General features: G+C 37.0%; 1 protein-coding gene across 3 annotated transcripts in view; it reads right to left on the bottom strand.

Moving 5' to 3' along the window:
- The window catches only part of FSTL5 (follistatin like 5), an 873776-nt gene that overhangs the window by 455730 nt on the left and 390260 nt on the right, over nt 1-27786 (bottom strand). For all 3 annotated transcript variants that reach the window (XM_049906161.1, XM_049906162.1, XM_049906163.1), the window contains exon 4: nt 14690-14883. In XM_049906161.1, the coding sequence (XP_049762118.1) occupies nt 14690-14883 (194 nt within the window). The remainder of the gene's footprint in view (nt 1-14689; nt 14884-27786) is intronic.

The following is a 27786-nucleotide window of genomic DNA, read 5'->3' as shown; positions in this document are numbered from 1 at the left end:
AATCAGAGAACTGTCCCGACAACTTGAACAAATAGAAAGTGAGCAACAAAAGAATCCATCAGGCTCCAGAAGAAAACAAATAATAAAAATTAGAGCTGAACTAAATGAATTAGAGAACAGAAAAACAATTGAAAGAATTAACAAAGCCAAAAGCTGGTTCTTTGAAAAAATTAACAAAATTGATAAACCATTGGCCAGACTGACTAAAGAAATACAGGAAAGGAAACAAATAACCCGAATAAGAAACAAGATGGGCCACATCACAACAGACCCAACTGAAATTAAAAGAATCATATCAGATTATTATGAGAAATTGTACTCTAACAAATTTGCAAACCTAGAAGAAATGGATGAATTCCTAGAAAAACACTACCTACGTAAACTAACACAATCAGAAGTAGAACAACTAAATAGACCCATAACAAAAAAAGAGATTGAAACGGTAATCAAAAAACTCCCAACAAAAAAAAGCCCTGGCCCGGATGGCTATACTGCAGAGTTCTACCAAACTTTCAGAGAAGAGTTAACACCACTACTACTAAAGGTATTTCAAAGCATAGAAAATGATGGAATACTACCGAACTCATTCTATGAAGCCACCATATCCCTGATATCAAAACCAGGTAAAGACATCACAAAAAAAGAAAATTACAGACCTATATCTCTCATGAACATAGATGCAAAAATCCTCAACAAAATTCTAGCCAATAGAATTCAACAACATATCAAAAAAATAATCTACCATGACCAAGTGGGATTTATACCAGGTATGCAAGGCTGGTTTAATATTAGAAAAACCATTAATGTAATCCACCATATAAATAAAACAAAAGACAAAAACCACATGATCTTATCAATTGATGCAGAAAAGGCATTTGACAAAGTCCAACACCCATTCATGATAAAAACTCTCAGCAAAATAGGAATTGAAGGAAAATTTCTCAACATAATAAAGGGCATCTATACAAAGCCAACAGCCAATATCACTCTAAATGGAGAGAGCCTGAAAGCATTTCCGTTAAGAATGGGAACCAGACAAGGATGCCCTTTATCACCGCTCTTATTCAAAATTGTGCTAGAGTTCCTAGCCAGAGCTTCCTAGCCAGAGCAATTAGGCTAGAGAAAGAAATAAAGGGCATCCGGATTGGCAAGGAGGAAGTCAAATTACCTCTATTTGCAGATGACATGATCTTATACACAGAAAACCCTAAGGAATCCTCCAGAAAACTATTGAAACTAATAGAAGAGTTTGGCAGAGTCTCAGGTTATAAGATAAACATACAAAAATCACTTGGATTCCTTTACATCAACAAAAAGAACATCGAAGATGAAATAGCCAAATCAATACCACTCACAGTAGCTACCAAGAAGATAAAATACTTAGGAATAAATCTTAGCAAAGATTTAAAAGACCTATACAAAGAAAACTACAAAGTACTACTACAAGAAACCAAAAAGGACCTACTTAAGTGGAAAAACATACCTTGCTCATGGATAGGAAGACTTAACATAGTAAAAATGTCTATTCTACCAAAAGCCATCTATACGTACAACGCACTTCCGATCCAAATTCCAATGTCATATTTTAAGGGGATAGAGAAACAAATCACCAATTTCATATGGAAGGGAAAGAAGCCCCGGATAAGCAAAGCATTACTGAAAAAGAAGAAAGTGGGAGGCCTCACTCTACCTGATTTCAGAAGCTATTATACAGCCACAGTAGTCAAAACAGCCTGGTACTGGTACAACAACAGGCACATAGACCAATGGAACAGAATTGAGAACCCAGATACAAATCCATCCACAGATGAGCAGCTGATATTTGACAAAGGCCCAGTGTCAGTTAATTGGGGAAAAGATAGTCTTTTTAACAAATGGTGCTGGCATAACTGGATATCCATCTGCAAAAAAATTTAACAGGACCCATACCTCACACCATGCACAAAAACTAACTCCAAGTGGATCAAAGACCTAAACATAAAGACTAAAACGATAAAGATCATGGAAGAAAAAACAGGCACAACGTTAGGAGCCCTAATACAAGGCATAAACAGAATACAAAACATTACCAAAAATGACGAAGAGAAACCAGATAACTGGGAGCTCCTGAAAATCAAACACCTATGCTCATCTAAAGAGTTCACCAAAAGAGTAAAAAGACCACCCACAGACTGGGAAAGAATTTTCAGCTATGACATCTCCGACCAGCACCTGATCTCTAAAATCTATATGATTCTGTCAAAACTCAACCCCAAAAGGACAAACAACCAAATCAAGAAGTGGGCAAAGGATATGAATATGCACTTCACTAAAGAAGATATTCAGGCAGCCAACAGATACATGAGAAAATGCTCTCGATCATTAGCCATTAGAGAAATGCAAATTAAAACTACGATGAGATTTCATCTCACACCAACAAGGCTGGCATTAATCCAAAAAACACAAAATAATAAATGTTGGAGAGGCTGTGTAGAGATTGGAACTCTTATCCACTTCTGGTGGGAATGTAAAGTTGTACAACCACTTTGGAAATCTATCTGGCATTATCTTAAACAGTTAGAAATAGAACTACCATACAACCCAGAAATCCCACTCCTCGGAATATACCCTAGAGAAATAAGAGCCTTCACACAAACATATATGCACACCCATGTTTATTGCAGCTCTGTTTACAATAGCAAAAAGCTGGAAGCAACCAAGGTGTCCGTCAACGGATGAATGGATAAATAAATTGTGGTATATTCACACAATGGAGTACTACGCATCGATAAAGAACAGTGAAGAATCTGTGAAACATTTCATAACATGGAGGAACGTGGAAGGCATTATGCTGAGTGAAATTAGTCAGAAGCAAAAGGACAAATATTGTATAAGTCCACTATTATAAGATCTTGAGAAATAGTATAAACTGAGAAGAACACATACTTTTGTGGTTACGAGGGGGAGAGGGAGGGAGGGTGGGAGAGGGTTTTTTACTGATTAATTAGTAGATAAGAACTGCTTTAGGTGAAGGGAGGGACAGTACTCAATACATGGAAGGTCAGCTCAACTGGACTGGACCAAAAGCAAAGAAGTTTCCAGGATAAACTGAATGCTTCAAAGGTCAGCGGAGCAAGGCAGGGGGTTTGGGGACCATGGTTTAAGGGGACTTCTAAGTCAATTGGCAAAATAATTCTATTATGAAAACGTTCTGCATCCCACTTTGAAATGTGGCATCTGGGGTCTTAAATGCTAACAAGCGGCCATCTAAGATGCATCAATTGGTCTCAACCCACCTGGAGCAAAGGAGTATGCAGAACACCAAGGTCATACGATAACTAAGAGCCCAAGAGACAGAAAGGGCCACATGAACCAGAGACCTACATCATCCTGAGACCAGAAGAACTAGTTGGTGCCTGGCCACAATCGATGACTGACCTCACAGGGAGCACAACAGAGAACTCCTGAGGGAGCAGGATATCAGTGGGATGCAGACCCCAAATTCTCACAAAAAGACCATACTTAATGGTCTGACTGAGACTAGAAGAATCCCGGCGGTCATGGTCCCCAGACCTTCTGTTTACCCAGGACAGGAACCATCCCCGAAGACAACTCATCAGACGTGGAAGGGACTGGACAGTGGGTGGGAGAGAGATGCTGATGAAGAGTGGGCTAATTATATCAGGTGGACACTTGAGACTGTGTTGGCATCTCCTGTCTGGAGGGGGGATGGGAGGATAGAGAGAGTTGGAAGCTGGCAAAATTTTCATGAAAGGAGAGACTGGAGGGGCTGACTCATTAGGGGGAGAGCAAGTGGGAGTATGGAGTAAGGTGCATATAAACTTATATGTGACAGTCTGACTTGATTTCTAAACGTTCACTTGAAGCTCAGTAAAAGTTAAAAAAAAAAGAATCTCCAGGAAAAAAAAAAAGTAGGTGCAGAGTGATAAAAAGAAAGAAAGAAAGAAAAACAGGCTCCAAAATCCACCAGCTTTGTGTTCAGGTCATGTTAATGACAACCTGTTAATATTTATAATTTTGGACAAATCACTTAACCTTTTCTCAATCAGAAAATAATGATAATGACATCTATTCTCATGGTGTGAAGATTATATTTACAATGTATACAAAAGTCAGGTGCAACACCTGACATACACTACACACTCAGAAATGGTGATTTGAAGTTGAGATTAATGATTCTTTATGTAATGTGCGTTTTATTCAAATGATTCATGCTAGCTTTCCAGAGACGAGCCTGTGTATGATATGGTTGTACATTCACCAAGGGTTATGGTTTCTTTTAGTATAGAATGCTGTGTTTTGGGCTTTCTTTGTTATATCGTCGGTAGATTGGTGATGCTGGTTTCTGAAGATCTCAGGATGCTGGTGGGCTACTCGTTTAACCCACTTTTTGAACTCTGCTTCCTATTGGGATGCTGACAGTACAGTTATGCCTGAGTGCGGATCAGCTGTAGAGACAGGGCTGGAAATGAAGCTTAGCCTATGGGATGCTAGAGCCTCCAGCCTCCCTCTCCAGCTGCCTAAGTGGTGACATGCGATGAGAGCCCATGCGCTGCTGAGAAGTCTTTCTACGACGTAATGAGCCCTCTGATCCTGTGTATGATCTTGATAGTTCTTTGGTTAAACTGACATTTGTTGCCTTAGAGGAGAAAAAAGGGTAAACAGCTTATCTTCTTTAACTGATCCATGTAAATAGATACTGTAGATAGTGGGTATTAAGCCCTGTACTTTCACACAGTCCAGCTGGAGGGATTAATAAAACTAATGATTGAAGCCATCTCTCCCATAAGCCCAGTGAGGAAACAAAATACTGCTTTTCTCTTTAGAAAGCAGCAGAGCCCTCAGTCATTCTCCATCTGTTATGTGTTAGATCATGGAAAACGACTTTTCCCAGAGGGTGGTTGGGGGGCAGTATATTTGATCTCACCTCACCTCACAACACACTCCCGAAAGACCTGCAATGCCAGTATTGTGATAATTTTTAGAATGCAGTGACATCAGGATGTGGACAGGAATTGTAACAACAATTTTAGTGATTTTTAATCTGATACTTATTTTTAAATATAAGGAGATGGAACAGAAAGTGGGAGAAAAAAAAACTTTCAAAATATCCTATCTTACATTTATTGTTTCAGTATTCAATTTTACTCAAATTAATATCATACATTAGACCCAAAGAAGGAGTGAGAGAATCCCTTCTACTTCTTTCCTGAGTGTTCGTGCATAAGACTAGATAATGGACAAATCTGGTTGATCTTGATTTGCTCACAATCACACAGCTAAGCTAGGCATGCTGATTTGCTGAGTGTGAACCAAAGAAGATCAAGTTCCTGGCAAGTAAACTTTCTAAGAAAAATCCCTGCTTACCTATATGGAGCAGTGGTCATGCATAGGAGAGAGGCAATTCATTCCTTATTCATCAATATTTCAAATACGTGTTTGGTGTATTTATTCCTTTCTATTTTTTTTTTATTTCCCTGGGAGTAAGTTTTGGTACAGTCTGGAGTGTCTCTAACAAGGGAGGCACTTCCCCGTGACTTTTCATCCAGCATGGAGAAATGTCTTGAGATTGCCCGGGTTTGGAGGCAATTCTACCATATGAAAAGTTTTCCCATCTTATGAGGCCAGGGTGAATAACAGAGAGGAGAGGTAGGTGCCCAGGTCTTAGTAGGCAAAGCTTGACACAATGATACACAGGGATTAGTTGTGTGTAGTGCAGGATCTTCAGAATCGGGAGGACGAACTCTTGTATTCTAAGTGGCGCTGGTTAATAGCCTTAAAATAACGAGTTTGACTGTCAGGAAGAATGCATGGTAGAATATATAAGTAGATTTCCTTCCCTAGTACACAACATGGAGCCCTGGTGGCACTGTGGTTAAGGGCTTGGCTGCTAACCAAAAAGTCTGCAGTTCGAATTCATGAAGTCACTCCTCAGAAACCCTATGAGGACAGTTCTACTGTGTCCTGTAGGGTCACTATGAGTCGGAATTGACTCGACAGCAATTTTTTTTTTTTTTTAAGTACGCAATATATATTGTTATGGTTAATGTTATGTGTCACTGTGGCTAGGCTACGGTTCTCAGTGGTGTTGAAGACACTGGACTGGTGGCTTTTCCATACTGTAATGTAATAACCTTCCAAGATGTGATCAGCCAATCAGCTGAAAAGGGAGCTTCCTTAGGGGTGTGGCTCCCCCAAAAATATAAAGGAATGTTCTGGCAAAGCTTGTTCTCTCTCTCCGCCCTGCACTATTCTCATCCCCTGATCTTTGTTTCCTGGGACCTAAACCTGAGAAAGCCTCCAGCCTGCTGCCTGACCTGCAGATTTTGGATTTGCCAGCACCCTGCCCAATCCCATGAGCACCCGAAGTCTCCAGCCTGCCCCTGACCTATGGATTTGGGACTTGCCAGCCCCCACAATTGTGTAAGCCATTTCCTTGAAGTAAATCTTTACATCTATATATGTTGCTGGTTTTGCTCCTCTGGAGAACTCAGACTAAGACAACATTAACTACTCTTTGGCACAAGAAAGTCGAACTTGTTGGGCTTTGGTCATTTCCTGAACTTCTTCTTACTGTATGGAACTGTTCCAAAATTTTTTCAGTGCGGGCTCCTCAACACATACATGTTACTTCGGGACAAGGATTCGTGACAGAGCCAGACTTGTGGACTATATTACCATTTTAGTATCCTGGGCGGCACAAGGTTGAGTGCTGGCCTACTAACCAAAAGGTTTGCAGTTTGGACCCACAGAGAGGTCCTTTGGAAGAAAGGTCTGCCAATCTGCTTCTGAGAGGCCACAGCCATGAAAACTCAAAGGAGCAGTTCTACTCTGAAACACATGGGCTCCTCATGAGCCGGAACTGACTCAACATCAGTTGGCTGATGCCTCGGTGAAGGAGGACACTCTTAACTTCATTTGCTGTCTATTGTAAAGAGGTAAGAACATTTTCCAAACGTACTAGTGTTTTGGTGAACTCCTAAGTGAACTACCTAAAGTGACATAAAATTCTTCACATTTGTTTTTCTTGATCCAAGATCCAGTTACATGAATCTCAGCCTCCACAAAGGTTAGAGTCAGTGTAGTAAGGTAGACGTATTAGCTGAATGTATGCCACGGGGAAGGTTCTGACATACAGCTGTATTTTCAGGGATTCTTAGTATGACATTAATAAACAGGGGTATGAGAGACATGATGTTGATTTTGATAGTCTCAGGGCAGACCATGCTGATGGAACTATGTGTGTTGGGGGATTGAAGGACAAAGGAATGGGATCTTCAATTTCAGTGATTTTTTTCTTTACTGTTGTGGATGGAAAGAAGATAGAGACAGCAACTGTGTACTCATAAAGAGGTATACCAATAGTATAGTATGCTCAATTTCTCTGAGTTCTTCTCTCTCTCTTTACAAACTGTTTTCCCATAGTAATAATGGTCATATTAGAGTCACAGTGTCTTGGTAGAATTAGAGCTCAGTGCTTCTCCATTTTAAATTAAGTTCATTAGAATAATTTGTGAAATTGAGGAAAGTCAGATGTATTCATATCAATAAATATACCACTTTGGTAGGAATACATGCCTGCAGGCTCAATATTTAATCTCCTACATACTCAATATGGGTTTAGGTCCTCTACTATTTAGTCAGGGCACTTTGTGTCCTTCCTTCCTTCCTTCCTTCCTTCCTTCCTTCCTTCCTTCCTTCCTTCCTTCCTTCCTTCCTTCCTTCCTTCCTTCCTTCCTTCCTTCCTTCCTCCCTCCCTCCCTCCCTCCCTCCCTCCCTCCCTCCCTCCCTCCCTCCCTCCCTCCCTCCTTTCCTTCTTTCCTCCTTTCCTCCTTCCTTCCCTTCTTTCCTTCCTTCTGTCCTCCTTCCCTCCCTTCCTTCCATCCTCCCTCCCTACCTCCCTTCCCTTCCTTCCTTCTTTCTTTCCTTCCTTCCTTCTGTATTTCTTCATCTCTTTTTTGCTCCCTTCTTTTCAAGCAACTTGGGCCAAGAACTGTGCCAGGTGCTGAAGATAAATTAGTAAATGAGAAATGAACAGACCTTGTTCTCATGGAGTTTATTTCAACATACATTTGGCAGGAAGAGTGGAAACATGTAATCATAATTAAATAAATGAGATAATTGCAGATTGTCAGAAGTGCTCTTAAAGAAATACACAAGATGAAAGGACAGACAGTAAATAATTAATACTACCAATTGTAACTTTTAAATCATATATAATGATGTTATCCTGCCACAAGGTTTTAAAATAAAGAAAAAAAAAACTTTTCTAAATTTTCTTTCATATTTTCTAATGTGCCTAAAATAACATTGAAAACAAAATCAAAAGAACAATGTTAATTGTTTTGGAAGACCAGCTGAAGTGATAGCATTATGAGGCCACTTGTGGGAAGAAGAATATTTTATTTTTAAGGCATCCTATTCTGCTTGCAAAAACTTTCTGAACATTAATGCAAATTTTGAAACGTACCTTGACATTCTAAACCATCAGTTCTACAAATAATATGCTTAAAATCTTAACAAGCTAAATGTTAATATTCTAGCTGTCCTGTAAAAATTATGAACAGCACTTAAAAAAAGAGTATCTGAAACTAGTTGCTAATGCTTCCAGATACAATTAAATTCATTATTCTTTTTAATTGTAGTCCAGAGCTACACCTAAACCAACAGAGCTACTAGCCTTCTGATTTCTCTAAGTGCTAATTGTTCCTGCTATTACTATTCTGAAATCTTTATCACTTGCAAAGAAATTCCCAGTGCAACTAGGATTAACCTATTGGCCTTGGCAATGCCATTCTAAATCAGCACCTGGTTTCTACTGCCTTATTTTGTGTACTTGACAGGCTTATCGCCTGTAAATTGTTAACGGGATTAGTCACCATGGCACCCTCGGGAAGTCCCACTTATCTCACTTCTCTATTTATAAAAGTATTTATTTATTTGTGGTTAGCTTTATCCCACTAAAGCAGTGTTTTTTTTTTTTTTTTTTTTTTTTTTTTTTGATCTATGGCAAAATAAGTTTCACTAATCCCATAGTAAATAAATATGTTAACTCTAGGACATTTTTAAAATCCTTTAAATTGTAATTTGCTTTATCAACTCAAAATAAGGAGTGACTTATGTAGCAGTTCAAATAATTTGTAAAGAAAAACATTTGGTATATATTAATGTCACAAAAATATTGCTATGCCCATCTTGTTAGCTTAAAAATGCCTACTTTTATTTATCCTTACTTTTTATTTAATTTTGTAAATGTATTCACATATGGTAGTCATTGAGCAAATGCCATTTTAAGTAAACTATGTATAACATAATAATCTAAATCATGTGAACAAGTCATTCTTGTTATTATTTTAATAAAGAGTTAGCATGTATACATATTAGGGAAATATTCTAATATGCATTCCTAATGTGAATCAGCTTATTAAAATAACAGAATGTAAATGGAGAAACCTAAATCAATTTATTCAATACAGCTGTTGCTTAAACTCAGCATCACAAGGGAATGGCAATGCTTACTTAAGTTCTAGGACTGGTGATTTTATCAAATGCGGAGAGGCTTAAGAAGCAAATTTTCCAAGACTTCAGCTCCATTACGCCACATGAACCTGAGGTTTTCAGCTAACAAATTCAAGGCAGCCATTCCTTTCGGGGAAGCCCATTGTGTACTCCCTCAGCCCACCCCTAAGCACCAAGTACAATGCTAGAAAGAGTTGTCCAACCTCTTCTAATAGGCTATTTGGACAAATTCCATTGTGCCTGAAACCTACGTTCACCTTTGTAACTCTGAAACGCAGTCTCTCCATGTTGCTGAGTCTGACCCAACCCTCACTCCTGTCCTCCCCAAACAAACCATCATGCTCTCTGCTCAGCAAGCTCTCTTCTGTCCTCAGTCCCTTATGAAAACATGTTCTTCACCATCTCCCCTTTATAAAATCTGGCTGCTCCTTAAAAGAACTGCTTGAGAAGTAGCCTTGACAATTGTAGCGTATATATGTATTTGTTAATATATATATATACACACACACACATACATATATGTGTGTGTGTATATATATACATATATATATTCCCCCCCATCACACTCATTCTACCTCAGTGCAGGAAGGATGGTAAACAAATGAAAGATTCCCTATTAGCACTTTCAGATTATTTCTTTTCCCATAATCAGCCTTTTCCACATAGATAAATGGAAAAAAGAAAAGGAAGAAAGGAAGGAAGAAAAGGAGGGAGGGAGGGAAGGAAGGAGAATAAACCTTTTTCAAGGCTTAGATCATTCAGTTGATAATTTTCTGTTATTCTCTCCCAGTGATTTCTCTAATGTGTTTAGGTTATGGTTCACATATTCTGTCCACTGCTACTCTTTCAAAAACAAACTCATGGTAACTCCCTGTGTTGCAGGATAGAACTACACTCCAGTTTTTTCAAGGCTGTGACCTTATGGAAGCAGATTCCCAGGCCTTTCTCCCAAGGCTCCTCTGGGTAGGTCTGAACCACCAACCTTCTGATTGGTAGTCAAGTACTTAGCCATTTGCACCACCAAGGAACACACTCTTTCAATACTCCCAGTGAGTTTAATATCCATGTAAGTCATCCACCAAAACAGCTCTATGCTCCTTTTCGTCACAATCATTAACTTTCTCTCCTCCAATTACCCTTTCCTTCACGTCACCCTGTCAAGAGGAACATGTTTATACCTTAAGCCATTTCATCCTGAAATCCTAATTTCAGACATCCCACTTTTAGGTCAGTTTTAGGAATAATTCTTGTTCTCAAGGCCACTAATATGGTATTATGCAGCTGAATGCCTTGCTGAGCAAGAAATACTCAGCACTTAGGAGAGACACCAGAATGCCTTGCTCAAATTTATGACCATGATTTTAAAAACTACGAAACTTTTCTACACGTGAGTTGAGGCTTTTGCAATGAGTTATTATACATATTAGAAAATTAAACCAATTTGTAGCATATTGAAGCATTCTGGAAGCTAAGATTTCACAACATACCAAAAGAGATCACTGAATTTTTACTGTCGGAGGAGACAATGTAAGAGAAGGAAGGGTGATCCAGATACCAGAAATGAAGCTCAGAACATGTGAAGATCTGGGGACTGGAGCTAAATTGGAGCACTAAACAAGTGAGGTTCCACACCTTATTAGAAGAGTCTTCAGGAATACCAGAATTTTTTTTCTCTCACTGAGATAAAGAGTTACTAGCAGAGTGAGAAGAACTATACATAATATAATCTCCTAATTCTGAATATGGTTGAGGAAATACAGAACAGATTCAGAAAAAGATATAGGGCAACCCAGCACTAAATAAAACAAAAATATTCATTTGCTTATTTTCAATAGAAAGGATGGACATTTAAAATCACAAGCAAAAAATATTCAAATGTTATTGAAATTGTAACCATAAAAAAAAAAAAAACCATGTCATGCAATAATTAAGGGACTTATCTAAGGGGGGGAGTGGTAATCTGTTCTATTCCTATAATTTTTTTTTAAATTGATATCCCACTCTACTATCCAACTCTAAATCCTTTTGAGAGTCAGAAATCCTTTAGTAAAGCATGAAAAAGTATGTCATACACACTTGAGAGAAGTGAGGGATATAGGAACATCACTTGGCCCCAAGGGTATAAAAGTATGGTAGAAGGCAGAGGTGAGGAATGACCCTAGCCTCCAGGGCTGTAGATATATTTCCCTGGCAGGAAAGAGTGTAACAGATATTGATTGTTGATTTTTATGTTATTATATTCTATGTTGTTGTTAGTTGCCCTTGAGTTGGCCCTGACTCATTGTAATCCCATGGACAATGGAAGGAAATACTGCAGTCTTGTGCCCTTCCCATGATTGGTTGCAGATCAGAACTGTTGTAATCCATAGGGTTTTCATTCGTTGATTTCTGGAAATAGAACACCAGCTCTTTCATCCTAGTCTGCCTTAGTCTGAAAGTTCCACTGAAATCATTCAGCATCAAACAACACACAAGCCTCCAATGACTGATGGATAATGGTTGTGAATGAGGTGCATTGGCCAGGAAACAAACCCAGGCCACCTGGGCGGAAGGCAAGAATTCTACAAATCACTTCCCATCAGTTTTTTTAAGGAAAGTAGATGTTAGTAACAATGAAATGTGATGTATTTTGTTATACAAATTTAACTAAAAAAAAAAAAAAAAGCCATCTAGTAGATTTTTCCAAGACCTTCTGGAAGCTGATTGCTAGGCCTTTCTTGTTCAAATCACCAAATTTTCAGTTAGTAGTCCAGTGCTTAACAATTTGCACCACTGCGGGACTCCACAAATTTAGAAGAAGGATCTAAAATAAAACAATTTTGTATTGCATTATAAGAAATGTGGAGCCCTAGGGAAAATTCAGGAATTGAAGTTGAGAAATAGATTAGGGCACTGAACCAAGGATGTGGGAAATGCAATGCAGTCCCTGGACAGAGCACAAGAAGAGGGTACTTAGGAAGTACTCAGTCTCAATCAGATTTTAATTTGTGATTTGTGTAATATGGAACATAAACCTATCGTCTTACTTCCTTTACAAATCTTCAATCAGGTCCTCATTGCTTTTTGCAAGTGTGTATCTGTTTTGCAAAGCTCAAAAAGGAGCATAAAGGGGGAAAAAGTTATTTGGATTACAGTAATATGCAATCAAGGAACTATATATTTTAAATATTTAAATTGTAAAAATAGAGTTAATCAGAATGTTTGTTCTTTCATAACTCATTTATATGCCCCTGTGTTTAAAATGGAAACCCTGGCAGTGTAGTGGTTAAAAGCTATGGCTGCTAACCAAAAGGCTGGCAGTTCGAATCTACCAGGTGTTCCCTGGACACCCTGTGAGGCAGTTCTACTCTGTCCTTTAGAGTTGCTGTGAGTCAGAATTGACTTCAGGGCAATGGGTTTTGGGTTTTTTTGTTTTTTTTGGTGTTTAAAATAATGCTTTTGTCATTTCACATAAGAAAACTTGCATAAACTTAGGTATTTAGTATGTCAACATATGCAGGGATGTATTATCATAATATACTACCAAAATCTCAAAGTAAAATATAACTGATCTTTATTTTATGGTCAGTTTAATTTACTACTATATCGGTAAACACATGGGCACTATATGAATACTCTGGGGAAAAGCATATTCAACACCATAACGATTGAAGAATGACAATATTTGCTTGTCTCTAGAACAGAAATCTTAGGAATTAACAAAGCTCATGCTAGCTATATGTGAATCTCAATTGAGGTGAACAATTAACATACTATCTTTTTCTAATTTAATGGACTAAAAAACTATTTTTCTTTTTCTACTTGACCATTTTTTCATTATAAAAATTATTTTTTTTACATGTTTCAAAATGTGCGTATGGGTTTCTGGGTTATATGGCTGCCGATCAATGTTATCTCTTTGTTTTCTCCCACCATCCAACTGTAAGCAATAAACAGATGCAAAGGCTGAGCATGATGCAAACACAGATCAAGAGATCATCCACTTTATGTCGGGTGAGCTATTCCACTAATTCAGCAAATGTTCCTGCTGTCTCCATTACCATACACCACAAACTTAGAACAGCTAGATTTGAGAAAAATAATTATAGCTAAAAATCACATAGTGTGTTCCGTGTGCTGGTCATATTGCTAAGTATGTTATGCTATCCCAAAGCTTACAAGTACTTGCATAATGTGATCATTATTTTATAATGTCAAATTTTTGAAATTAACCATAAAATATGAATGGCATGATGTGGAAATAAGTTTTCTGATTTTCTTTTCAAATCTATATGTACTGGTAAGCACCTCAGCAGAATCTACTTCAAGATACATGACAGGGTCATCAAGAGGCCAGTGGAAGTTCGTCACTGCTACCCATCACTTTCCCAGTCACCCGTGATGGAGTTCTTTTCTCCATTATTCTGTAATCATTGGGTATATTTTTGGAGAAATCTTGTCTCCCTTATTTTATATCCACTACTGGGCATAAACAGTACATATTCTAGATCTGGGTATTACAGTTTTCTTCAAATAAGTGTGTCTTTCAAAATTAACACACACGCATATTTCTGTTTTCCCAGAATGCATCTGGGAAAAGGCCTAGTGTTTAGTTAAAATAGTCTATATAATGACAAGGCGTTTTTTAACACATATCATTGGGATATCAATTTTCAATGAAATGAAATACAATAGCATTGACTTAATATTAAGACGAGATTGAACATACTGCGTTTGATCCTTGACTATTGGAAAAGCAGTTGTCCATAATTCGGGGCCATTTTAAATCGTTTGTTTACATCGTACTGTAGATGTGTTTGATTGCTCATCAGCGCGGTATTCTTCAATATTGGATAAAGCAGCTTTTACCGACCAGTAGAAAACTAAACATTGCATGGGCTCTGTATTACACCTGCAGAGGTCGTGGACATTCTATTAAACAGGGAAAATGTTATTCTTTTAGGCATTTGGGGAATAAAAGTCTGTCGAAAATAGATGTCTCTTTTAAAACTGAAATATACCATATAAATGTTACCTGAAATTAACAGAATTTGATAGAGTGCTCAAACTCTCCTCTTAAAAAAGTCTCTATTCCTACACTTTTAAATCATATTGATGAAGCATATATTTTATGAATACAGCATAAATTCACACATTTAAGTAACCTTGTTAATTTAATAATTAATCATACCTGAGTTAGCTCGTTAATATCTACAAGTCCATTGTTGTCAGCATCAAAGTATTTAAACATTTGATCCACCAAAATCTTCCGAGCGATAGCATCACTGTTAGGATTTTCATTTTCTTGTGTAATATATTTCTGATTTTGTAAATCTAAAAGCATGTTTTTCATCTTGCTGTATTCAGCTGTCTCGCAACGGTCTCCTGTAACAAAGAAACAAAGCCATTCTTAAAGCTAAATTATTAAAGAGAAATCATATATTTTAATAATATTTAGAAACTGGTGTTTTATGCATAATATACTTTGTACATAATTTGTGAGTCTGCATTTATTCATACTTTAGAACTTTTAAAGGAAAAAGGAATGGGCTATTTCCAGGATAAGATAGAAAATTTTGATTTGTATCAAGTTCAATAACAACATATTTACTGTGTGTTTTCTATATAAGCCAATGGCATTGCTACTATGATGGACATAGAAAAAAAGTGATAGCTCCAGTTGTCTCCAGTGTTTAAAAACTTTACCCTAGTTCTAATCTTCACTGTACATCCCTGTATTGATAATTTTAGAGATGCGGAAAATGAGGTGCAGTGAGATGAAATGAATTGCCCAAGGCGAAGTGTTAGATTGTGATAGATTTTGTACTTAAATTCACATACATCTGAGTCCAAAATTCTACTGCACACTTTTAAGCTCATGGATGTTTTAGTCAGTTGGATTTGTTTTGAAGAAATTCACATCTTTTAAAAAAAAAAGTCCAAAGATTAAATTTTCTTCTCTTAATTCTTTATTAATTCTGACTATTTTTTTATACTTATGCTCATATTTATATTCTTCCAGAAGTCTTCTCTCATTGCTCTAATGTTCATTTATCTCCTCACTTAGAGCACTCCAGTATATGACATAATATGTATTTTCATTCTCTATCTTGAAGTTTTAATCTTGCAACTTTCATCTCCAAACTAAGTACCTCATTGAAGGAACAAGGGCTTATAGATTATCAGTATCTCCCAATATAGTTAATAAAAATAATTACTTCACTAAATGTCTCAAAAATAGCTACAATTATTCTAATAATTTCAGAAAACTTTTTTACAAAGGATTTTACTTATAATGGTGGCATGATGCTGCCTTTATGAATAGTGCATTGAAATGAAATGTACACTGCTGATGGCTAATATGACATAAAAATGCATTGCAAAAATATAGTGAAAAATGTAACTTGCACATCAAACACCAGGTGTTATATTTACTGTTAATTGGTTACAACATAGTTAAAAAAAAAAAAAAAACCTAACTTTATAATTGTGTTCAATTTTGACAATTAGGCTTTGGCAACATCTACAATTTTAAAGGAAGATTTCTAAAGATTTTTCAATGTATGCCTGAGAAGCATGGAGTTGAAAAACAGTGTTTGAAGTTTCCTTCTCTTTCAAGGCAAGATGGAAGATAATCGTTTCATAAGAGATGAGAGTATCTTACTGTTCAGAGACAGTACAGAGACTCCTGTTGTTCAGCAATACTAGTGTTTAGCAATCCTGTCAAGAAGTTCTTCTTTATACCAAAACGTAAGCTTTCTGCTGCAGTTTAAGACAATTTTGCATTATCCTGTTCTCAGTAAAGAATAATAGTAAGAATGTGTTTCCATAATAACGAAGAGCTCACTGACAGAAGAAAAGTAATCAAACTGAGAGCCGGAGCTGGCAATTTTGGTGTCTGGGAAAGCAGCACAAAGGATCCTTCAAGTGTGTGCACGCTGTGTGAACATCAGGAAGAGAGAAATGCATGATGAAAGAATGGGAGAATAATAGACAACTCTGAGAGCCTTCCTTGTGGCTTTGCTGCACCACCTGCATCTCTGTCTCCATTCATTTCTGTCGACAGCCTGGGGGCTGGGCTGGGACTACCCACAGTGGAGGTGATGAGAATGTGGGTGAGAGGCCGATGGGAAATAAGACTTCAAGGATGCCAATCTGTTAACTCATATTTAAAATTTATGGGCTAGGATCCTGGCTATCACACGATAATTTTGATCTGATCAGATCAGCATGATTATCATAATGCTCTCTTAATGCTTTCATTCCACAAATAGTTTTAAATTTCTTCTTCAAGTGCAGACATTTGGCTAGTTTCTGACAATACGAAGAGAATAACAAAAAGAACAATATAATGATTGCAGCTAAGGCATTCACGTGCTAGGTGTAGGAAACTAAACAATTACCAAATTATGTGAAGCTTTATTTTTTTTATAAAATTTATAAAATTAGTAAAATATCTGTCACAGATGTTTTTAGTAATAAGTTGGTACATGTGCTATTAATAATAATAGATTACATGAAATAAAGGCTTCTTATGTGCCAGGAGTGTTACACATGTGTTATGGACTGAATTATGTCACCCTGAAAATGCGTATTGGAATCTTATCCCTAATATTTGCGGGTGCAATGAAACATACTGTGACTAATGTAATCATCTTGCACAGTGCAATTAACATGATGCAATCTACTGATCATTTGAGATCATGCCAGCTAAGGTGCCTGCTAAGCCTAATCGCTCTGAGTTACGTGAAGAACAGCTTAGACATAGAGAAACACACAGATAAGGAGGAGACAGAAACCATGTGAAGGTTTTCTACTTTTTTTTTTTAAGGAACTGAGGAATGCCCGGGACTACCTAAAAGGAGGGAATCAACACAGCCAAAACCTTGATTTGGACTTCTAGCCTCCGTTCTTGTTAGATGCTGTCAAGTCAGTTCTGACTCATAGCGAATCTATGCACAACAGAATGAAACACTCCCCGGTCCTGCACCATCCTAACAATCCTTGTTATGCCTGAGCCCATTGTTGCAGCCACTGTGTCAGTCCATCTCATTGAGGGTCTTCTTCTTTTCTGCTGACCCTATACTTTGCCAAGCATGATGTTCTTCTCCAGAGTCTGATCCTTCCTGACAACATGTCCAAAGTATGTAAGACGCAGTCTCGCCATCCTTGCTTCTAAGGAGGATTCTGGTTGTACTTCTTCCAAGACAGATTTTTTTTCTTTTTGGCAGTCCGTGGTATATTCAATATTCTTCGCCAACACCACAATCCAAAGGTGTCAGTTCTTCTTTGGTCTTCCTTATTCATTATCCAGATTTCACATACATATAATGTGATTGAAAATACCATGGCTTGGGTCAGGTGCACCTTAGCCTTCAAGGTGACATCTTTGCTCTTTAACACTTTGAAGAGGTCCTTTGCAGCAGATTTGCCCAATGCAATGCATCTTTTGATTTCTTGACTGCTGCTTCCATTTGTGTTGATTGTGGATCCAAGTAAAATGAAATCTTGATAACTTCAATCTTTTCTCCATTTATCATGATGTTGCTCATAGGTCCAGTTGTGAGGATTTTTGTTTTCTTTATGTTGAGGTGCAATACATACTGAAGGCTGTGGTCTTTGATTTTCATTAGTGAGTCCTTCAAGTCCTCTTCATTTTCAGCAAGAAAGGTTGTGTCATCTGCATAATGCAGGTTGTTAATGAGTCTTCCTCCAATCCTGACGCCCCGTTCTTCTTCATATAGTCCAGCTTCTCGGATTATTTGTTCAGCATAAAGATTAAATAGGTAGGGTGAAAGAATACAACCCTGATGCACACCTTTCCTGACTTTAAAGCAGTCAGTATCCCCTTGTTCTGTCTGAACAACTGCCTCTTGGTCTATGTAAAGGTTCCTCATGAGCACAATTAAGTGGTCTGGAATTCCCATTCTTCCCAATGTTATCCATAATTTGTTATGATTCACACAGTTGAATGTCTTTGCATAGTCAATAAAACACAGGTAAACATCCTTCTGGTATTCTCTGCTTTCAGCCAGGTTCCATCTGATATCAGCAACAATATACCTGGTTCTATGTCCCCTTCTGAAACCAGCCTGAATTTCTGGTAGCTCCTTCGATACACTGCTGCAGCCCCTTTAGAATGACCTTCAGCAAAATTTTGCTTGTGTGTGATATTAATGATATTGTTCCATAATTTCTGCATTTGGTTCCAGCCTCTAGAACTGTGAGAAAATAAAGTTCTGCTCTTTCAAGCCACCCATTTGTGGTGCTTTTGTTACAGCAGCACTAGGTAACTAAGACTACACATTAAATAATTTATTCCTCAAAACAATGCCAAAAGAAAGACAATATAATTTTCAGCATTTTATGGATAAGGAACTAAGGCACAGAGAGAAAATAATTTATCTGAGGTCACAGAGCTAAAAGGGGAAGAATGATCTCCATACACAGGCAATGTCTCTATCTACCACACTGAACTTCTGAAAGTGTTAAATGTTTGTTACCCTTCAAATAAGAATCTGTGTGAAGGGACTGGAACTAGCATGGTTACTAAAGAAGAGTATGTATTTAGAAATTAACCATAGCTAACTAAATATTTGTGGATTTGTCCAAGAATAGCATCAGGCTGGAAAATGAGAGGTTTTTGTTTGTTTATTCGGTTGCTTTTGATAGGTTCCCTTTCTGACAACTTGATTAACAAGCAGAGCTTGCTTCATGCACTGAGGGGAAAGAGATGCTGCCCTGGATACACTTCTTGTTTTGGGAGATGGCCACGTGACCATCACTACTGTCTCTGATGGAGACAACGAGAATATACTGATGAACAAGACAAATGAAGATCCTATTTGGTGGCGTCTAGGCCAACTGCCTTCCTGCTGATGGAGTACCATGGAGCCTTGTTGATTGTTGGCTCTGAGTCATTCTGAGGGCAGTTAAAATGCATTTGGCCAGGTGAGGCCTGGAAGACTGAACAATGTCTTACACGCAGATGGCTGCACCTGTGTAGCTGGCAGTGCGTCTCTAAGTCTTCACAGACAGAGGATTATTACGCTTTCTAAATCTGATAGCTCAACCATTGGTTTTGGACATATGATTAAGTGCTGAAAACTATAGCTTAGAGCAATGATGCTTAGTATCACATGGTTTTGCACAGGTTGTAATTTGTTCTTATCTAGTTGAAATTATACTTTTGTCCTTCCCTTCCGTCTACCAGAAAAAAAAAAGGTATTGTTTTTATTAACACAAAGGTATTCAAATAAAATTATATAAATGTTGTTAACCTTTTTTTCATCTACATTAAACTTTGGTTAATATGATCTTAGTGTATAAGCTTAAATCCTAGACTTTCAAACAATAAAAATTGAATGTTTTAATTTTTAGTTCAATGCTAGTCATAACTTAGAATGCAATACTGGAATTATCTTTACCTCAAACTATTCAATAATTGCTAATAGATTATTTTTACATATTTAAAAATACTTTATATTTTACAGCACAAGGGATATGCCAAATTTTAATTTATTTATTGCAAATATATTAAATAAGTGTAACGTGGGAAGCTACTATAGCTATCTATATTAATTTTAAATTGTTAAACTGTGCATAAGAAAGAATTTAAATTATCTTCCTTAAAAGTACTCAGAACAGAATTGTTTTTTAAAAGTTACCCTTTATACAAATGGAAACCCTGATGGCATAGTGATTAAGAGCTATGACTGTTAAACAAAAAGTCGGCAGTTCAACTCCACCAGGTGCTCCTTGGAAACTCTATGGAGGCAGTTCTACTCTGTCCTATAGGGTCACATTGAGTCGTAATCAACTCGACAGCAATGGGTTTGGTTTTGGTTTTTATGTGGATTATCTATTTAAATATCAAAAGTACAAGATGTAAATTGCATTCTTACATGGACTTTAAATTGTCTTATTATGAACTATATTGCAGTTATGTGTAAAATTTATGCAAACCTACTATGTCATTCACTATTCTAGGTCTTGCAATTGCCCAGCACACACACACACACACACACACACACACCAAAATCCAGTATGAGTTAAAGAGTCATGATTTTTTCCTAGGCACAGGAAATTTTTTAAATTAATGATTAACTAAGTTTTACAAAAGGCATTGGTTCTTTTCACCTTCCTTTACCCTACACACACAAGTTAAATACACTTAATATCTTATTCCTTGAACATTGCTGGATAGTTATTAAAGATAATGACTAAAACAAAATTCATTTGGCCTGCTTAATAATGAATTTTCGGAATGAATCTTACTAGAAAAAAATTCAGGGGCAAGGGTTAAAAATTCTGCAATCACTTTGCTATGTATGACGTAAATTATGTGCCACATTGCCATTGTCAACTGCCAACACATCATTCAAGCAGTAGTAAAAATAAAAATAAAAATTTTGATTTTCTAGTTTGGAAAATATGATTATTAGAATTTCAATAAGGTTGCTCTAATAACTGAATTACTTTGATCTCATAACCCTGATAAAACATTAATTTTTATTTTAGGGGCAAGATTAGGCACCCCATCCTTTGTTCCCAGCTCTTTTCTTCAAATGTAACATACACTGTGAAGAAAGTGTTCCTTTTAGCTGTAACTTACTTCCTTTTTCTATACCCTGCCCCCACTTCCAAACACAAATTTATATAAACACATACATATTATAAAGATGCAGAGAATGCTGGTCAAAAACACAACACAATAAAACACAATACAAAGGTGAAATTGGTAAACTTATCATGCTTGGAGACCAAAATAAAAAAAAAAACCCAAAAAACCAAACCCTTTGCCAGCAAGTGGATTCCGACTCATAGCAACCCTACGGGACAGAGTAGAACTGCCCCATAGAGATTCTGAGGAACACCAGGTGGAGTCAAATGACCAGCCTTCATGATCAGCAGCTGTAGCTCTTAACCACTACGCCACCAGGAAATCAAAAAAAGTGTATGTTTATTCCACCCTAAATAACTACAACTTATAACATTAGTTAGTAAAACTGACCAAATGTATTATTTTAATGCTCAGTGAATTTACTAGTTAAGTACTTATCATTGCAGTAAAACCAAGGAAAATATAGTATGTTTCATATGAAAAGACATACATTCTACAGAATATGTGAGCAGTAATATTGTGAAGCAATTTGGGAATTACTGTTTTTCTAACTAATCTTTGTCTCTGACAACCCATCTACCAATAATTTACAGATGATATGTAAGATCCTCCATCTTTTCATAATCCTACAATTGCTGTTACAATGTTAAGTGCACCATGACTTTATATTACACCACATAGGTCTTATAGTTATTGTGTCAACCTCTGTTTTATAAAGGTTGTTAATTTATATATATATATATATTTCATGAATTTATATTTCTCTGGGAGTAAAGAGTTATAAAGAATTTTCTATTTTTTTTAAGAATCTGACCAAAATTATTAATATTTAACCAGGTTATGAAAAGTAAATCAATCACTGCATCAAATATATGCAGAACTAAGACTCTCATAATTCCATTAGGAATAGCAACCTTAAACACTAAATAACCTTTTCTAATAATTTTGTTACATCACTCAAATATGTAGCTGAAAATGAATATTTCATTTTTGTTTTGATATTTTAGATGACAAACTATCCATACCTATAAAACCGTAGGCATATAACCTTTTTAAATAAAAGATTTACATACCACTTACTGTGGGCTGGCACTAAGCATTTTACTAACGTTAACTCATTTAATCTTTACAATGACCTATGAAGCAATTGGAGCCCCCATGGCACAGTGGTTAAACATTCAGCTGCTAACAAAAAGGTCAGCAGTTGGAATCCACCAGCCCCTCCTTGGAAACCCTATGGAGAAGTGCTACTCTGTCCTATAGGGTCACTATGAGCCAGAATCCACTCAAGGGCAATGAGTTTTATGAAGCCGTTACCATTATCATCCCCACTTTATATATGAACTGTGGACTAGAGACATTAAGTCACTAGCCCAAGGTAATACAGCTACTAAGTGGCAGAGTCAAGATTTAAACTCAAGCAGTTTGTCACTAGTGTCTGTAATTAGTAACCACTGTGCGATACTGCTTCCATATGTGATCTATACAATTATAAATCAATAAGTATTCTGTTTCAAGATAAATTTTTTGAAGAAGTACTGAGACAGATAGGGTTAACTGTGCTGGCGGAATGGAAGAATTGTTAAAAGATTACCATCTGGAAGTTGGGTGAACAAGAACCACATACTGAGATAAGTTAAAACAACCCATGAATTACATCTTCCTTCTTAGTGTTTTTCTAGTCCCTTCCCCCTTTACAGGCTCTGCATGCACAAAAGAACAAAAGGTGACCACAGTTTGACCTTCCTTGGCCCACAGTAGGGGGTGATGTAGTGCAGATCAGTGCGCCTGCATATATCCCATAATAAGTGATGCCAAGGGCTGCTGAGAGGACTCCATCTTGAATATCAGTGGGTTCCATCTTGAATTCCAGATGCTCGTGTAGCCTACTTAGTATGCACCGCCATTCAAAGAGGGACCTGGCCTTTCAAAAAACCCACTGAAAATTCATTGCTCTACTGTCCCCACCAAACCCATATAAGCGCTCACCTTGCTTCCCTTTTTGAGTCAGTCTTTTGGAGCTGCATGAGCATCCACTGACTCCTTTTTCTTGTCACAAGTAAAATAAGCCTGTTAAAGCTGAACCCAATGTTGTCTTCTCTGTGTATTCTTACAAAAGAAAGACAAGGACCTATTGAGTCTGGAGGGCCTCCGTGCCCTTGGCAGGAACAGTAGGGCTTTCTAAATTGATTTAAAAGTTTTCGTTCCTCTTTGTTAACTATATTACAATAGAGCCACAAGCCTAATATGGTAACTACTGTGAAAATTCCCAAGCGACTGAACCTCAGGAGAGGAAATATGGCATGATTAAGGCAAGCACATACCTCAAAGAAGCTGGGAAATACTGGACCTAGAGAGAGGAAAACTAACTATAGATGCCCATCCTTGCCCTCCCTTGATGACCAGTTCTAACCTCGAAGACTATTACATTGATATCTAAGGAAATTTTGTTTGGTTTCTGCTGAAGGATGTCACAAGCGTTTAAAGAGTAAATTGTTTATCACCTGAGAGAAAGAATAAAGTGCTTCTGAAATTTCTTCTAGGGTGTTGGAGGGATGATAAGTTCATGGATATAATAAAATATATAGTTGAAAGGGGAAACCCTGGTGGCGTAGTGGTTAAATGCTACAGCTCCTAACCAAAAGGCCGGCAGTTCAAATCCGCCAGGCATTCCTTGGAAACTCTATGGGGCAGTTCTACTCTGTCCTCAAAGGCTGCTATGAGTCAGAATCGACTCGGTAGCACTGGGTTTAGTTTTTGGTATAGCTGAAAGGCAGCCATAAAGTACACAATTCTTAGGAGATGAAGGGGAAGAAATATTACTTACAGGAAATGATCAGATTAGAAACAAAATATGAACTTGTATTACAAAAATTTCACAAACAGAAAAAAAATGTGCAAATGGAAAGTCAATCTCAGCTTCCTACACAATCAATAGAACTATATCTTCCAAAAGAAACAAAATCAAATAAATCAATGAGGAATGTAAAAAAAAAAAAAAAAAGGTGAATTATGGTTACTGACTACTTAAGAGATATCTTTCTCTCTATATACTGTTGTTGTTAAATGTCATGGAGTTGTTCTGACTCATAATGTCCCTATGTATGAACAGAAGGAAACAATGCCCAGTCTTGTGCCTTTCTCACAATCCTTGTTCGGCTTGAGCCCATTGTTCCAGCCACTGTGTCAACTCATCTTATTGAAGGCCTTGTTCTCTTTCACTGACTCTCTACTTTACCAAGCATAACGGCTGTCTTTGAAAAGCAAAAATTTTCTATCAAATCCAGATAATATTTTGATCTTTACCATACGCAAGGTGCTGTGTGTGTGTCTGTATACAGAATAAAATCTGTGGTAATATTAAAAAAAAAAAAAAAAACCTGTTGCCATCAAGTCGATTCTGACTCTTAGTGACCCTACAGGGCAGAGTAGAACTGCCTCTTAGAGTCTGCAAGGAGCGCCTGGTAGATTTTAACTGCTGACCTTTTGGTTAGCAGCCATAGGTCTTAACCACTATGTCACCAGGGTAATATTAACAAGAGTTAATAACAGAGCATGTAGAGATGGATGAGTTCAAGATAACTTTCTACCATGAAAAGTTGCTTTTCATCAATTGGTGTTTCTGAAGCCAATTTTGCTACAACCTAAAAGCATGTGAGTTGTTAAATATCAGCAACATAGGAACGATAGCAAGAAATAGGAGGAGGATATAGAATGTGTGGCTAATTGCCTCCATGAACAGCTGCTTCATTTATCCCGAGATCAGAAAAACTGTGTGATGCCCACTATCGTTAATGAACGTTTTTATCAAAGATTATGTAGAAGAATTCTGATCAAAATGGGGAAATTATTAACAGAATTTCAAATTCCCATGGACTTTCTGGAGCCAAGGGTACTGGTTGAACCCCTGAAACTATTGCCCTGAGATAATAATTAAAACTTAAGCCAAAAATATCCCCTGAAGTCTTCTTAAAACCAAACAACACTTCAGCTTAACTAGCAAAAAATTTCTGCCTTGAGCATTATGCTATTTTAAGAGCTACCTATATAGGGTCAAAGTGAAAACAGCAACTTGAACGATTAGCTAGGAACCTTAGGGGGCACTAAGCTTATGTTAATGGGGTAGAAACAACTCAGAAAACGAGGGTGAGAGTGGTTGCACAATTCAAAGAATGTAATCGATGTTACTGAATTGTACATGTACAAATGATTGAATTACTGTAAGTTTTGCTGTGTGTAGTCTCAATAACAAAATGAAATTTTTGAAAAATTCATTGAAAATGTTTGAAATTTCTAAAGTTAATAGACAGATGCAAAATTCCTAATTTTCAACTTTTAATAACAGAAAAGAATTACTCCTTAAATAGCTGTCCCTTTTATATTAGTTCTCAAATGAAAACCAATTACAAAGTTTCTTGTTTTTAAAAGTCATTCATTTTCACAAGTGAGTTGCAAAATTATTTAATAAATACACCTTAAAACAAAGGCCGGATTTCTAGATCTGATACTATTTTCTTTCTTAGAAAAGTGGAAAACCAAGGTTTTGCCTTTATATTAACTGTTTTTTTCTTTCTTTCTTTAATTTAGTCACCTTTAATTTAGTTTAAAAGCAATGAAAACAAAAAATACTTTCTGTTTGAAGATGACATGTATTTATATTACTATTCCTATGTCTATGTTTATAGACGTGCATCTATATTACAGTCGTTAGGTGCCTTCGATTTGTTTCCAACTCAGTGCAACCTCCTGTACCACAGAACTTGAAACACTGCCTGGTCCTGCACCATCCTCACAATTGTCGTTATGCTTGAGCTCATTGTTGCAACCACTGTGTCAATCCAGCTCCTTGAGGGTCTTCCTCTTTTTTGCTGACCCTTTACTTTACCAAGCACGATGTCCTTTTCCAGGGACTGATCCCTCCTGATAACATGTCCAAAGTATGTGAGATGAAGTCTTGCCATCCTTGCTTCGAAGGAGCATTCTGGCTCTACTTCTTCCAATACAGGCTTGTTTGTTCTTCTGGCAGTCCATGGTACATTCAGTATTCTTGCCAACACCATTATTCAAAGGCATCAATTCTTCTGTGATCATCTTTATTCGTTGTCCAGCTTTTGCATGCATCTGAGGCAAATGAAAACACCATGGCTTGGGTCAGGCACACTGTAGTCCTTAAGGTGACATCTTTGCTTTTTAACACTTTAAAGAGGTCTTTTGCAGTAGATTGGCCCAATGCAATTTGTCTTTTGATTTTTTGACTGCTGCTTCCATGGGTGTTGATTGTGGATCCAAGTAAAATGAAAACCTTGATGACTTCAATCTTTTCTCTTTTTACCATTATGTTGCTTATTGGTCTAGTTGTGAGGAGTTTTGTTTTCTTCATATTAAGGTGCAATCCATACTGAAGACTGTAGTCTTTGATCTTCATTAGTAAGTACTTCAAGTTCTCCTAATTTTCAGCAAGCAAGGTTGTGACATCTGCATAACACACGTTGTGAATGAGTCTTTGTCTAATCCTGAGGCTGAGTTTCTTCTTCCTTTAATCCAGCTTCTGAGATTATTTGCTCAGTATACAGATTGAATAAATTTTGTAAAAGGACACAATTCTGATGCATACCTTTCTTGATTTTAAACCACATATCCCTTGTTCTGTTTGAAAGACTGCTCCTTTTTCTATGCGCAATTTCTACATAAGCCCAATTAAGTGTTCTGGAATTTCCATTCTTTGTAATGTTATCCATAATTTGTTATGGTCTGCATTGTCAAATACCTTTGCATAGTCAATAAAACACAGGTAAACATTTTTCTGGTATTCCCTGATTTCAGCCAAAATCCACCTGACATCAGTAATGATATCCTTTGTTCCATGTTCTCTTCTGAATCCATCTTGAATTTCTTGCAGTTCCCTGTCAGTGTACAGCTATAACTGCCTTTGAACAATCTTCAGTAAAATTTTACTTGTGTTTGATATTAATGATATTGTTTGATAATTTCCACACTCTGTTGGATCAACTTTCTTTGGAATGGGCACAAACATGGATCTCTTCTAATTGGTTGGCTAGGTAGCTGTCTTCCAAATTTCTTGGCATAGACAAGGGAACACTTCCAGCGCTGCATCCTTTTGTTGAGACATCTCAGTTGGTATTCCGTCAAATCCTGGAGCCTTGTTTTTCCCCAGTGCCTTCAGTGCAGCTTGGACTTCTTCCTTCAGTACCATTGGATTTAAATCATATGCTACCTCCTGATATGGTTGAACGTCAGCCAATTCATTTTGGTACAGGGACTGTGTATTCTTTCATCTTCTTTTGACGCTTCCTGTGTTGTTTAATATTTTCCCTATAGGATTCTTCACTACTGCAACTCGTGAGGCTTGAATTTTCTCTTTAGTTCTTTCAGCTTGAGAAGTGCCAAGCATGTTCTTCTGTTTTGGCTTTCTAACTCTAGGGTACATCTACATATTGAGGCAAAAATATATAATGGTTCAATAATACTTAATTTTTTTCCATTACATTTGTTTTATCTCAGGTACTGTAATTAACATAAATAATCGTACTGTAGCATATATAATTTTTTTCTTATTATGGTCACTTTGAATTTTATTTAGACTATATGCTGACTTGTAATATAGTTCTTAAATAAGTTTGGAATAGCAAAAATAAATAACTAGG

The sequence above is a fragment of the Elephas maximus genome, chromosome 13, assembly GCF_024166365.1.
Source record: "Elephas maximus indicus isolate mEleMax1 chromosome 13, mEleMax1 primary haplotype, whole genome shotgun sequence".
Classification (NCBI taxonomy): Eukaryota; Metazoa; Chordata; class Mammalia; order Proboscidea; family Elephantidae; genus Elephas; species Elephas maximus.
Note: the sequence above shows the minus strand (reverse complement) of the source record. Positions and strands in the feature narration are given on the sequence as shown.